Raw genomic sequence first — 15,178 nt, 5'->3', positions numbered from 1 at the left:
CATGGGAGGAGATGAAAGTAGTGATGAGAAAGCGGTTCATTCCAAGTTACTACTACCGAGAGTCGTACAAAAGGCTACAAGGTCTTAGACAAGGGAGTTGAAGCGTAGAGGGCTACTTACTACAAGGAGATGGAGATTGCTATGATCCGTGCTAATGTAGAGGAGGGTCGGGAGGCTACAATGGCTAGATTTTTACTTGGCTTAAACCGGGAGATCCATGATAAGGTAGAGATGCAGCATTATGTGGAATTGGAAGATATGGTGCATATGGCTATCAAAGTGGAACAACAACTCAAGAGAGGGAGTGGGACACGTGCAGGCCATAACTCTAGTTCTACCTCTTGGAAATCGAGTCATGCCAAGCCGCTGGACAAGTCACAAACGCCCAAACCCGAGCCCAAGTCCGCGACCACCAGCCACGTTCCTCAAGGTAAAACCGAAGCCTCAACCACTAGGAATCGTGAGATTAAATGTTTTAGATGTCAAGGCAGGGGCCACATAGCAAGTCAATGTCCAAACAAGCAAGCCATGGTGTTGCAAGCCAATGGAGAAATTGTGACCGATAATGAAGATTCCGACACCGACAACATGCCGCCATTGGAGGATGTTTCCGATGAGGAGTATTTAGCCCCTGACGCATTGACATTGGTGGCGAGGAGAGCATTGAGCTTGCAAGCAAAAGAAGTTGATGAAGTATAGCGGGAGAACATCTTTCACACTAGGTGCTACGTTAAAGACAAAGTATGTAGTGTGATTATTGATGGTGGTAGTTGTACTAATGTTGCAAACACAATTATGGTGGAGAAATTGGGATTGCCCATGATAAAGCATCCTAGACCATACAAGTTGCAATGGCTAAATGATAGTGGTGAGATAAGGGTGAACAAGCAAGTGTTAGTTGCATTTCGAATCGGTAAATATGAAGATGAAGTGTTGTGTGATGTAGTACCGATGCAGGCGGGACACTTATTGCTAGGGAGTCCATGGCAGTTCGATAGGCAAGTGAAGCATGATGGCTTTACGAACAAGTACTCTTTTGTACTTAATCAACGATCAATCACTCTTGTACCATTGACACCGCAGCAAGTATACGAGGATCAAGTGAGATTACAAAAGGAGAGTGAACAAAAGAAAGAGAGTGAGCAAAGGAAAAGGAGTGAAAAATAGAGGCCGAGAAAAACGAGAGAGAAAAAGAAAATCAAAGTTCGGCCCTTGAGAGAAAACAAAAGAATTTCTATGCAAAAGTGAGTGAGATCAAGCAGGCAATGTTTTCAAAACAGTCGATGATTGTACTTTTGTACAAAGAGGCACTTTTAAACACTAACGAACTTGACCTTGCTTTGCCTAGTTCTATTGTTTCTCTTTTGCAGGAGTACGAGGATGTCTTCCCCGAGGAAATACCACATGGGTTACCTCCAATCCGAGGGATTGAACATCAAATTGATTTTGTTCCCGGTGCAACCATCCCAAACCGACCAGCTTATAGGAGAGCAATCCTAGGGAGACAAAGGAGCTTCAACGGCAGGTAAGTGAATTGTTGGAGAAAGGGCATGGGAGGGAAAGCATGAGCCCATGTGCGGTTCCGGTCTTACTTGTACCTAAGAAGGATGGGACGTGGAGAATGTGCTTTGATTGCTGAGCCATCAACAACATAACGGTAAAGTATCGTCATCCTATCCCACGCTTAGATGATATGTTCGATGAGCTGCATGGTTCTTGCATATTTTCTAAGATTGATTTAAAAAGTGGTTATCATCAAATTAGGATGAAAGAAGGAGATGAATGAAAAACCGACTTTAAAACAAAATATGGTTTGTATGAATGGTTAGTTATGCCTTTTGGTTTGACTAATGCTCTGAGCACCTTTATGAGACTTATGAACCATGTTTTGCGTGCATTTATAGGCAGATTTGTTGTTGTCTATTTTGATGATATACTCATTTATAGCAAGAACATAGACGATCATGTAGTACATTTGAAATCCGTTTTAGATGTGCTAAGGAAAGAAAAGTTGTTTGCTAATTTAAAGAAGTGCACTTTTTACACCGATAAGCTTGAATTTTTGGGATTTGTTGTTAGTGCACAAGGTATACAGGTTGATGAGGAGAAGGTACGAGCAATCCAAGATTGGCCGAGCCCCACAAGTGTAGGTAATGTTCGTAGTTTTCATGGACTTGCTAGTTTCTACCGGCGGTTCATGAAGGACTTCAGTAGCTTAGCCGCACCGCTTACCGAAGTGATCAAGAAGAACGTTGGATTTCGGTAGGGAGAAGAACAAGAGAAAGCATTTCTATTAATCAAAGAGAAGCTGACTAACGCACCTTTGTTGTCTTTACCTAACTTTTCTAAAACGTTTGAAATTGAATGTGATGCTTCAGGTATTTGGTATAGGCGCCGTTCTTATGCAAGAAGGACGACCAATCGCTTATTTCAGCGAGAAACTCAGCGGGGTAACCTTAAACTACCCAACTTATGACAAGGAGTTGTATGCATTGGTTCGGGCTTTAGAGACGTGGCAGCACTATCTATGGCCTAAGGAGTTCGTGATTCACACCGATCATGAGTCCTTGAAACACTTGAAGGGCCAACACAAGCTAAACAAAAGGCATGCGCGATGGGTGGAGTTCATAGAGATGTTTCCATACGTCATTCGATACAAGCAAGGTAAGGAGAATGTAGTCGCCGATGCACTTTCTCGCAGGTATGCCTTACTCTCCACACTTTATGCAAAATTGCTTGGTTTTGAACACATTAAAGAATTATATGCTGAAGACCACGAATTTTGTGAGGAATATAGAGCTTGTGAGAAAATCGCCCCTGGTAAGTTCTTTAGGCTTGATGGATTCCTATTCGAGAAAATAAGCTATGCGTTCCTAATTGTTCAATGACGGAGTTATTAGTGCAGGAATCACATGGTGGGGGATTAATGGGACATTTTGGATTTGCAAAGACTTTAGCTATTTTGTAGGAGCACTTCTATTGGCTTCACATGAAACGAGATGTCGAACAGATTTGTGGTAGATGTGTCACATGTAGGCAAGCTAAATCCAAAGTGCAGCCCAACGGTTTGTATACTCCTTTACCAATTCCTAGTGAGCCTTGGATTGATATTTCAATGGATTTTGTGTTAGGATTGCCTAGGACTAAACGTGGAAGAGATTCAATTTTTGTGGTCGTGGATAGATTTTCTAAAACGGATGACGCATCGCATGTTGCTGATTTGTTCTTTAGAGAGATTGTGAGATTACATGGCATGCCTAGGACAATTGTTTCGGATAGAGATGCTAAGTTCTTGAGCTATTTTTGGAAGACTTTGTGGTGTAAGCTAGGCACCAAGCTATTGTTTTCCACTACTTGTCATCCACAAACTAATGGTCAAACTGAAGTAGTAAATAGGACTTTGTCTACTCTATTGAGGGCAATCATTAGAAAGAATATCAAAACATGGGAAGAATGTTTACCACATGTTGAGTTTGCATATAATAGAGCTGTTCATTCTGCTACTAAATTTTCGCCATTTGAAATTGTGTATGGGTTTAATCCTTTAACTCCATTGGATTTATCTCCTTTACCTTTAACGGAGCACGTTAATTTAGATGGCAAAAGGAAAGCTGACTTTGTGAAGCAGATTCATGAGAAAGCAAGACTCAACATTCAGCGAAGAACGGAACAAAATGCCACACAAGCCAACAAGGGACGTCGGAACCTGGTTTTTGAACCCGGAGATTGGGTTTCGCTGCATATGAGAAAAGAAAGATTCTCGGCGAAAAGACGTTCCAAATTGCTCCCAAGAGGAGATGGCCCTTTCCAAGTCCTCGAGCGTATCAATGACAACGCTTACAAGCTAGATTTACTTGGTGAGTACAATGTAAATACCACTTTTAATGTTACTGATTTGAATCCTTTTGATGTAGGTGATGATTTGAGGGCAAATCCTTTTCAAGAGGAGGGGAATGATGGAGATCAAGGCACCGCTTCGAAGGATCTCGTTCAAGTACCAATTGGGCCGGTTAAGAGAGCACGAGCAAAGAAGTTCAAGGATGTGTTCGACGGACTCATCCAAGAGTTATGGGCTCAAGCAAATTCGTGGAGGGCCATTGAGCATGATCCATGTGGGCAACAAAGAATTGTCACCTGATTCAAGTTCTAGAAGGATCCGATCAAGGATAAGAATTGGCAAGAAAACAATCGCAGGAAATCTAAACCAAATTGATACGGAATAAATTGATGGTGGACTGACATGGAAATATGTTGGACCACAAAGATAATTGATGGTGAACCGGCATGGAAATATGAAGAGTACCATATTTAGAACGATTTCATGCCTTATTCAAGTTAGATGTTTAAGTATATTTTGATTTGATATTTCTAAGTTTTCCATAATGGGTTTGTTGCCCAAATAATTGCTTGGACCGCTAGAGATTGCGTAGGGATAAAGAGCTTGCTAGTCTTTTGTAAAGCCTATTTAAGCATGTGGTTGTAAAGAAAAAGACCGACATTGATTATTCATAAAACTTGTGAGGTTTATTTTCTTTGGTTCTTTGAAGAACTACTCGAACTTATCGGGATTTCCCGTGGCGTTCATCTCGACTTATCAAACGGAGTTTCCACCACCGTTTGTGGCGTCTTCCTTATACCAAGGTTCTCTTGTTTGTCATAAATAACGGGTCGAGGTCTTCCATTCGAATATGTTCATAGAACGATCTTGGGTTCCCTTTCGTTGTTGGGTCTCGTTATTCTTGACGGGGTTCACATCACGCACAATACACACACTCCTATCTTGAAACACAGCACACGTGTCTTTATGTCAAACACCAAACACACATATCATTTCATCTCTCTAATACACACTCACACAACTTATCAAACACTAACAACAGTACACGTTTCTGTTTTAGTGTAGCACACATGTTTCTGTTTTAGCACATCACACACGTCCATTGAACACAACTTACACGTTGTTGTCAAGCACCGCACATGTATATCATATTGATTTTCTGTTTTAGGAAGCTTATTGGTTTCTTCTTGAATGAAATAAGTGTTGCACTTATTTCTTCTTTGATGTTGTCAACCGAACTTGAGAGGCTCTAGTGACCGAATCAAAGGGAAAAGTGAGAGTTTGTTATTTTCAAACCAAAGAGCATCAAATGAACCGTGGCTTGCCGAGAATGAGAGTAAGATTCTATGATGTAAAAGAGAAGAAAATTCCTCTGCTCTACCGAGCTAGGAGAAGACTTACTGTAGATTGTCCAAAAGTTAGAGGCTGGATTGAGAGAGTTGAAGTTGAGTTATTTTCCTGTTTCTAAGAGTTACTGACGGAATGATCAAGAGAGAAACCAAAACAGAGTTTCATGGTCCATTTTTCTGTTGTAGACCGTAACATACAGTGAAGGGAAGAGAGTGGCCTTTCTATATTCTTTCCAAGTTCTGTTTGATGAAGAGATAAGGGAAAGACTACTCTATTTTTTCTGTACTAACAAAGAGAGATTGAGAGTTGCAGAAATGCTTTCTCAAGGAAAAAGAGTTCTAGTTTTCTGGTTTTTCTTAAAATGGCCGAACCCTGCCTTTATTGTTATAGAGAACTTGAATGGTTTAGATTGACACAAATATAGTCATCCATGGACAGGGAGAATACATGTGTTTCGGTGAAGGCTTCAAAGGACAGAAAATCATCATTAGTCTTTTCTAAATATCTCTTATCTCTTCTAATTATAACTTAAATTCCAACTAATCTAACTAACTAACTACTTTCCGGTTCTAACAGAACTAAAACCTCTCATACCTGTTTTCAAACTCAGGAATCAACTCTAAAATATCCTATTAGCAACGATGATTACTTAACAAAAATCATCTTCAGATATGTGCACACTATTCACTCAGTAACTTCAAGTCGGCCATCTCCTTGCATTCTTTTCTAACTAATTTTGGTTAATGCTCATGCCGTGTCTAATGGGCTGGGTTTGATTCTACTTAAGCTAGGTTTTGTTGTGTCTATGGTGATGATTTTCTTTAAGAAAACATCTTGATAGATGGTGCTCACACCGAGTCTACATACACTATAAGACGAGTTGCTCTAAGAGCTAACTTCTATGTGTACATGTATATTAGCATCCGAGTCTACACACACAATATACTATATAATTAGCATTTCTTACAAGAATTAATTAAACACATCCATATATGTAGATTAAATAAACTTAGTATGTAGGGATGTAAAAAAACCAGTCCGTTCGACAACTCGCTCGATACCCGCCCGGTTAAACTCGACCCGAACTCGAGCTCGGCACTGTACAAACCCGCTCGTTACTGTAGAAACCCGCTCGATTAATAAGTGATACATACCCGACTCGCTCGACAAAACTCGATAGGGGCTCGCGAGCCTAACTCGTTTAAAGCTCGACCCAACCCGCTCGCCCGACTCGTTTAGGGGCTCGTGAGCCTAGTTAGCTCGTTTAAAGCTCGACTCAACCCGCTCGCCCGACTCGTTAGCTTTATATATATATATATAAGAATGTATATTAATAATTAAGTAATATATATTATACTTATATTGGTTATTCAATATTTGTATTTATATTACTCAATTTATTTTTTATATCATTATCATATGAATATAACCATATAATTTAAGTATTATTATTATATATTTATGAAATCATTAAATCACATGATCTGATATTTAAAATCATATGAATTATGTGATCATAAAATAGTACTTAGCAGTTAGCTCATATGATCTAATTTAAGTATTATCATTAAATACTTATGAGTTGTGATGAAGCTCGACTCAACTTGTTAACTCATTCATACATCTTTGTATATATATATATACAAATATATTAGAATATAGTTAGAATATTTTAATTAAAATGAGTGATGTATATTTAAATATGTATATTAGTAATTGAGTAATATATGCTATATAAGTAACTTTAGGATAACATATTAACTAGTTAGTTAATAAACTAATCTATTATTTAGTTAATTAATATATACTAAGTAAATAAGTGAATTAGTAATATAGTTAGAATACTCAATATTTTGTGTTAATATATCTATATATATGTGTGTGTATTATATATTAGCATCAAGTACTGACATACTAACTAGTAATGAGTTAGTTAATATGTTCGTAGTTAACTATAGGTTATTTTAATAAAAAAAAAAAAAGAAAAAAAAGGTTACTTAATATTTGTAGATGTATTATATATATGAATGTGTTTAAACAATAATTCGTGAATAACGAACAATCAGAGCTATTACTCACTACATATGTATTTGTGTGTATATATGTTAGTATTAATGTCCTAACTAGCTAGTTAGTTAATAAACAAACATATTTAATAGTTAGTTAATATATACTAACTTAATATTACTAAATTACTAATTAAGTTAATTAATATAAGTTATATGTTATAACTGTATAAGGAGTTAGAAAGTTAGTTAATAGGTAATATGTTACTGTGTTTGCGCATATTAAATTATCAATTATAGTTATAAATGTATCAAATTATTAATTAACCGTATATGATTCATAAAGTATAGGTAAGAAATTATAGTATTATTAAGTAACTAACTAGCTATTAAGTAACTAATTACCTAGATAATTTCATATCATAGTATATGATTCATAAAGTATAGTCAAGGAATTAGAGTTTTATTAAGTAACTAACTAACTATCAAGTAACTAAGTAACTAAATAACTAAGCATAGTTAAGGAATTAGAATTTAGGGTTTAGGGTACATAATATTTTGTATATATATCATATATTATTAAGTTATTAACCCATAGTAACTAGTTACTTAATAAAGTAACATTTTAACTAGTTAGTTAATACATAATTATATACTAACTTATATTTACATTATGTATTAATTACTATATTTTTGTATTTACACAATTAACACAAATAACAAATTATAGTTACATTATGTCTGCGTGTGTCTAAAAATAAATCACATTAGTATAGTTACATATGTATATTAAATTACATAATCATATTGTGTATAGAATATAGATAATAGTCTTAATAGATATAAATATATGAGGAATGTTAGAAATACATTTTTGTATATATATATATATACAAATACATATTAATATGTTTGAATATGTTAAAGTTAAACAAAATGAGTTATATACATTTAATAAGGACAAGTGGTCAAGTGTTATCATAATTACGTCTAATGCATTGGGGGTGGAAAAAGATGAAGAGATATGCATACACATATATAATGAAAATGGGGAGTTTTAAGGTGTAGTTACTTAGACAAGGTAAGCAAGAAATGGACGATTCAGTGACTTCAGTCTTTCAGATGACAAATAATATACATTATATACAACATATTAATCTAAAGGCTATTAATATACAGTTTTTATCCAAAGGCCAGGGTTTCAAATAAAATCATCCACGCATACGACTCATACAAGGATGAATTACATGGAAGACAGTCAGACCATGGCATTTTAATAGCCTGTACGCGTTTTGGGGGGTGGGTCTACAGTGTCCAGCGACAATTTGACGACTGACGAGAGTCACGAGACTGAGAGTTTGGGAAATTGGGAGAGATGAATAAAATACAAAAAAGAAAAAGAAAAGAAGAAACCCATCATTTCAGAATTCAGAGTTTCAGACCTTCGGTGAGCGACTGAGCGAAAACACCGAAACAGTGAAACGGGAAACCCATCATTTCCTTTTCTTGAATCTGAAGCGCCAGCCTCAAAACCAGTTGATTCTCCTTCCATACGCTTAGGCTAGGAGTGCTAGGTAGTTCAGAAATTTAATGCTAGCATTTAATGCAATTGTTTTCACCTCAACTACTCGTTCCTCTTGTTTGAAATCCAGCCTTTGATTTTTGTTTACCCATTTAATCGAACGGCTTCTAACCTTCTACATGATTTGGGTTTGATACAATTTAGAGTTTCAAAACGAAAATTTTGATTTCAAACCAGACGACCGATCAGCTATCCCATCTCGCCGCCAGATTCCGATTTTTGTGGCAAAGTTTTGTTCTTTCTCACACACACCAATGACAGAGGCAAATATGACTTTTGATATTTTGTACTTGTTTCTTCTTCCTCGAATCCCCTATTATACTCATACAACTCATAGTTCTGCTCACGATTTTATGAGCAAGAAGACTCTGAAGAGAGAACTCCCCCCCCGTCTCTTGATTCTTGAAGTAGATTACAAGGTAGATACGTTTCAATGGTTTCATATGCCCTTTGATGTTATATTTTTTTTTTTTACTTTGTATTTAGTAGTTATGTTTTAAGAATCTTTAAGTTCTAATGTTAATTTTTGGCTTTTTAACTTTCAGGAGAGGAGACGAACGTTCATTTTTTGCTGCTTTGGTTTTGTTTCTCGATACTCCAAGGCTCCAAACTACAAACCTGCATATGACACACTGACTCTGAAGGTTATTTTCTTCTAATTCACCAAAAGTAATTACTGATTGTAACTGTTTAAAGAATACCTTGCAACAAAAATTTGTATAACAAAATAAAACTACAATGCAAATCCAGGAAGTAATTAAACAGAAAATGTTTGTACAAGTATAATTTCTACTTTAGGAACAAGTATGTATAAAGAATTTTTTTTAGATAACTTTTTAATTTTTTATAAAAAAATTCTTTATATAATCTAATTTTTTCTTTTTTATTATATTGTTAGTAGATTTCATATTAAGATAAAATAAATTGTAACTATAAAAATAAGTTATAACTGACTATATTGCCGTATCTGTTTGTGTTGTATTCATAAATACATGTAACATGTTCACTTTAAAGAGTATAATTGAATAAATAACATAAAGATAAAAGAATGTAAAGAGTATCACCCAGATCGAAGTCCTAGGCCATCCATTAGGCAAGCAATTCACGTTCTTAATTTTAGAAGCAACAATGCCAAATCTTCCAACACAGATGCCTGTTCCCATGTATCATCTACCTACACTAGTAGTCACTTCTGGTGCTGTGGTGCACCTTCCATAACTTCAAGCCTTCAACATGGTCGTTGAACAAGTGAACCATCTTGGTTTTTAAAACTAGCATAATCACTTTAGCCTGGCTAGCATTATGGTAAATGAGATATATCTGTTAAGTTTTAGTTATAGGATACATCTGTAAGGGTTAATATATCAAAACTAGCATAATCACATCTAATAAGCAGAGTTTTTCTAGTGCTGCCTACAACTGCTTCTGTATGAGGAATACAATTAAGGATTCATAATTAACAAGAATATTATTTTATATTCTATTTGATTATTAAATGAATTAAACTTATCAGATATTATATTTTGGGCAAGAATGTTAGCATTCTATTTCTACAGAAAAGGTGAACCTGAGAGTAATGAAGTGGATTAAACATTTAAACCTAAACACCAGCAATGTGACCTTTTCCTCTCTAGCACTACAATTTCGAACCAGATTCAGTTAATCAAATAAACCCAATATTTACCAAGAAGATTAAACTAAAAACAGGACCACACATCTCTGTATCAGATATACCAAGATTAATAGGTGGTCGATATTACCATTAATAACAGGTTTCTAATTCTTCTTTCAATTATTGGTGATTTTAGTTTTGTTTTCTGACATGTTTGGTTAGTATGTTTGTTCCTAGTTTTGGGCAGTTTTGTTTCATACCTATCTTTCACATCTTAATAGTTATGGAAGATACAAGTCAACCAATAGAAGTTGATCGATCTATGTGTGGGGATGATTCAATGATAAGTCCTTCTCTAGAAGATGAATCTCAAACTATGGGTCCTCTTAACGATGAAAATCCTAAGAATAATGCGTATGGAAAGAGAGAGAGGCGGAAGACTTCGCCTGTTTGGAATGACTTTGATATTGTAGAAGTTTGTGGTGTCAAGAAATCGCAGTGTAAGTGGTGCAAAAAGTTGTTTGCCATTTCTAGCTCAAGTTCTACTTCTACACTTGGTAGACATTTGGTTGCATGTCTCAAATATGTGGCTGCCAACAAGAAGCAAAAGTCCATTGTTCTTGATCCTAATGCGGCGGGGGATATATCTTTGTCAAATTATACTTTTAAAATTGAGAGATCTAGAGAACTTGCTGCTCACATGATTCTTTGTCATGATTATCCTTTTAATATAATGGAGCATGAATTGTTTAACAAGTTCTGCAAGTCCTTAAATCCCCTTTGGAAGAAGGTTAGTCGTACAACCATTAGGAAAGACTGTTTTACTACGTACAATATTGAGAAGAAGAAGTTGAAAACATTGTTGACGGGGGTGGACAAGGTAAACATCACCACGGATATGTGGACAAGTGCACAAAGAGTGTCATATATGGTGGTGACTTGCCACTTTGTGGACTCCGATTGGTTTCTTCAAAAGAGAGTGTTGAATTTTTGTAACATACCACCTCCACATAGTGGTGTTGTTATTGCTGATGCACTGCGAAAGTGTTTTGGTGATTGGGGCATTGAAGACAAGGTATTTACAATAACGGTTGATAATGCTAAAGCAAATGATACTGCCATTAGAATTCTTAAAGATGATTTCGAGTTGAGGGAAGTCTTGCCTATTGGAGGTAGACTATTTCATGTGCGATGTTGTGCTCATGTAACTAACTTGTTGGTGCAAGCAGGACTTACTGAAATTGGAGACATAGTTGATTCAGTTAGAGAGGGTATCAAGTATATAGTGGCTTCTGAAGGTCGATTGAGAAAATTTAGTGACATTGCTAAAAGATTGCAACTCCCTTGCAAGAAATTGATTTTAGATGTCCCTACACGTTGGAATAGCACTTACATAATGTTGGCGACAGCCGTACAATTCAAAGAAGTATTTCCTAGGTACCATCAAAGTGATCAAGCTTTTCAGTGGTTAGTAAGTCCTGAAGAATGGGAGAAGGTTGAAAATGTGAACCAACTTTTGTCAATTTTCAATGAGGTGACCAACATAGTATCTGGCAGTGAATACCCAACATCAAATCTATTTCTACCTGAGGTTTGGAGGATGAAGGAAATATTGTTGTTGAAGTGTAGGGATAATAATGATTACATCAGGGCAATGGCGAGTAAAATGAGTAACAAGTTTGAGAAGTATTGGGGCAGTTGCAATTTATTGATGGCACTAGCAGCTGTGCTAGATCCGAGATACAAAATGAAGTTGATAAACTTTTGTTTCCCTCTAATTTACCCAGAGCCTGAAGCTTCTATGAACATTGATAATGTCCTATCCGTTCTTCATGAGTTATATGAGGTATATGTAGCGTCTCATAATTCATCTATTATGCAACTGCAACAAAGTACTCAAGAAAATTCTCGTTCTACAAGTGGTTCTACTAGAGTTGCTGCAGTCAAGAAATCGACTGGTCGATCAATATTTATGGAACACATAAGATCTAATAATGTTGTGCGACCCACTAAAACAGATTTGGATGTATATCTTGAAGAGGACGTTTACATATGTGAAAAGGATGTTAATGGAGAAGACATAGATGCTGAGTTTGAGGCTTTGGCATGGTGGAAATTTAATGCCTTGAAGTATCGTATCTTGTCTAAGATGGCGCGGGATATTTTAGCTGTTCCAATCACTACAGTAGCATCAGAATCATCCTTTAGCGCTGGTGGTAGAGTCATTGATCCTCACCGAGCGAGATTATCCACCGAAACAGTAGAAATGATCTTGTGTGGGAGTGATTGGGCTAGGGCATTACATGGACTTAGAAAAAACTCTATAATAGATGAAGATGAAGCTGTAAGTGAGACTTTTATGCACATTTTTTTTTATGTGTTAATTATTTCTTTTAAGGCTCTATAGTAAGTTATTAACTTTTTTTCAGTTTGTTTTTGTAGAAAGTAGTTGAAGTAGACTTGCCAATGCCACCATGATTCAAGAAGTTCAAAGTTGCAGGGACTATATATGTAATCTGTATTTGGTATTATATTTTGAATTGTTGTTTGAATTTGGTATTATATTTTGAACTGTTGTTTCATACTTCTATCTTAATTTTAGGCTTTTTGTTGGAAAATCTATGTAAAGTAATTAATACTTGAAGTTGAGGTAATCTACTCAGTTCCCTATTATGCTTTTCAAATAATTTATGTGTTATTTTATTTATAAACCTCCCTTGACATATTTCTCAAGGTTTTTGAAACTTTGAGTAAATAAATGCAAGGGAGTAAAAATATCTAACTTTTTTTTTTTTTTTGACAATTCTTGTCTTTTTTCATTTGCTCAATATTGGTGCTCTTGTAAAGCTGAGGTTTGTGGAGGCTTTTAGAATCACGTTGGCTCAAAAGGTTTGTCAATTATACATGCTAAATAAATCTTAAGTGATGAAGCTCCCTTGACATGTTTATCAAGGTTTTTGAAACTTTGAGTAAATAAATGCAAGGGAGTAAAAATATATAACCATTTTTTTTTTGAGTATATGCAGGTCCTTCTCCTTGAATAAGAAAGAACTATGGTATGATATTCTTCATTAAGTATTGTTTTAGCTTATAAAATATATGTGGGATCCAGTGCAACTATGTAGAAAAATTGTATTGTAAAATTTCTGAAAGAATGAGGGATTAGATTAATTGTAGAAAGTTCTGTTTATAAGCATTTCTTTGGCCAGATCTGTTGTTCGGTATATTATATTCTTTGATTTTTTTCTTTCTAGATTTTAAGATCATAGTTTGTCCATAAATTCTTTCTTGTTTCTGATTATTTGTGGTTATTCATTTTGGCAGATAAGATCCACAGCAAAATGGGTGAAGGTATGATAGAAATTGAAATGCTACAGCAGCTTCGTAAACATGCTAAATAAATCTTAAGTGATGAAGCTCCCTTGACATGTTTATCAAGGTTTTTGAAACTTTGAGTAAATAAATGCAAGGGAGTAAAAATATCTAACCATTTTTTTTTTTAGTATATGCAGGTCCTTCTCCTTGAATAAGAAAGAACTATGGTATGATATTCTTCATTAAGTATTGTTTTAGCTTATAAAATATATGTGGGATCCAGTGCAACTATGTAGAAAAAATGTATTGTAAAATTTCTGAAAGAATGAGGGATTAGATTAATTGTAGAAAGTTCTGTTTATAAGCATTTCTTTGGCCAGATCTGTTGTTCGGTATATTATATTCTTTGGTTTTTTTCTTTCTAGATTTTAACATCATAGTTTGTCCATAAATTCGGTTTATTCAGACGAAAATTGATTAACATATTATGCAGGGAAATAGGTATTCAATGGTCGTCGGTTTTTATTTTTATATTCTAAAAACAGTCTTTCTTGTTTCTGATTATTTGTGGTTATTCATTTTGGCAGATAAGATCCACAGCAAAATGGGTGAAGGTATGATAGAAATTGAAATGCTACAGCAGCTTCGTAAACATGATAAAGGTGGCAACCGGTGAGTGTTCTGTTTCTTGTTGAACCACATTTACTGTCCTTTATTTAATGGTTACTATCAAGAAGTTTTTATGAGCTCTTTGGCAATTGTTAAATGGGTTTATTCCTTGCTGTTGTGTGCAAATACGGAACTAGTCTGACTATCGTAACCATATATGTATTGTAAGTATATGATTGATTTTGTAATGGATTAATTACCCAATTCACAAATAATTTTGGGGTTAAGACTTGTGGGTGTATTTAAATGGTTTCAACAGGTGTTTGAGAAGCTTGGACCAAGCTTATACAATTTTCTACGGAAAAACAATTATTGCCCATTTCCCATTGATCTTGTCCGTGAGATTGGCCAACAACTATTGGAATGTGTAGCATTTGTGTAGTAATTTCATAAGCTAGTTATTTTTCAATCTTTCCTTTGTTTTTCTGCCTTGCTATTACCGTTTGATCTACTGGTTACATCTGAGTGTTAGATATAGAATAATTTTCTTAATACAGTTGAGTGATAATGTCAGATCATATCATATCATTGTTCTGCCATTTATCAATATATGTAAAATGTGGCAGTGATATGTTTGGAAATGATGTTTTATTGCATTGAATTGCCTAGTCTGGTGTCTTTTTTTTCTTTTTTCTTTTTTTCTTTCTTGTGGCTTTGTTTTCTGATGATGATGTTAATCACATTTGGAGTTATGCATGATTTACGTCTGATACATATTGACCTGAAGCAGGAGAACATCCTTTTAGTTTCTTCAGATTATGTTAAAGTTCCTGATTACAAGGATATTTGCTCTCTCCGTGACTTCA

The 15,178-nt window shown here is 35.3% G+C and overlaps 1 protein-coding gene across 1 annotated transcript; it reads left to right on the top strand.

Annotated features, from left to right (window-relative positions):
- Positions 1–10,671: 10,671 nt before the first annotated feature.
- LOC133876150 (zinc finger BED domain-containing protein RICESLEEPER 2-like) lies at positions 10,672–14,754 on the top strand. Its single transcript, XM_062314433.1, has 4 exons — positions 10,672–12,732; positions 13,713–13,739; positions 14,291–14,317; positions 14,632–14,754. Exons 1-4 carry the CDS (start codon positions 10,672–10,674, stop codon positions 14,752–14,754), a joined length of 2,238 nt encoding a protein of 745 aa, XP_062170417.1.
- Positions 14,755–15,178: the final 424 nt, after the last annotated feature.

Source organism: Alnus glutinosa, chromosome 8 (assembly GCF_958979055.1).
Source record: "Alnus glutinosa chromosome 8, dhAlnGlut1.1, whole genome shotgun sequence".
In the NCBI taxonomy this organism is placed as follows: domain Eukaryota; kingdom Viridiplantae; phylum Streptophyta; class Magnoliopsida; order Fagales; family Betulaceae; genus Alnus; species Alnus glutinosa.
The sequence above is the reverse complement of the archived record's forward strand: the minus strand, read 5'-3'. Positions and strand labels throughout refer to the sequence as shown.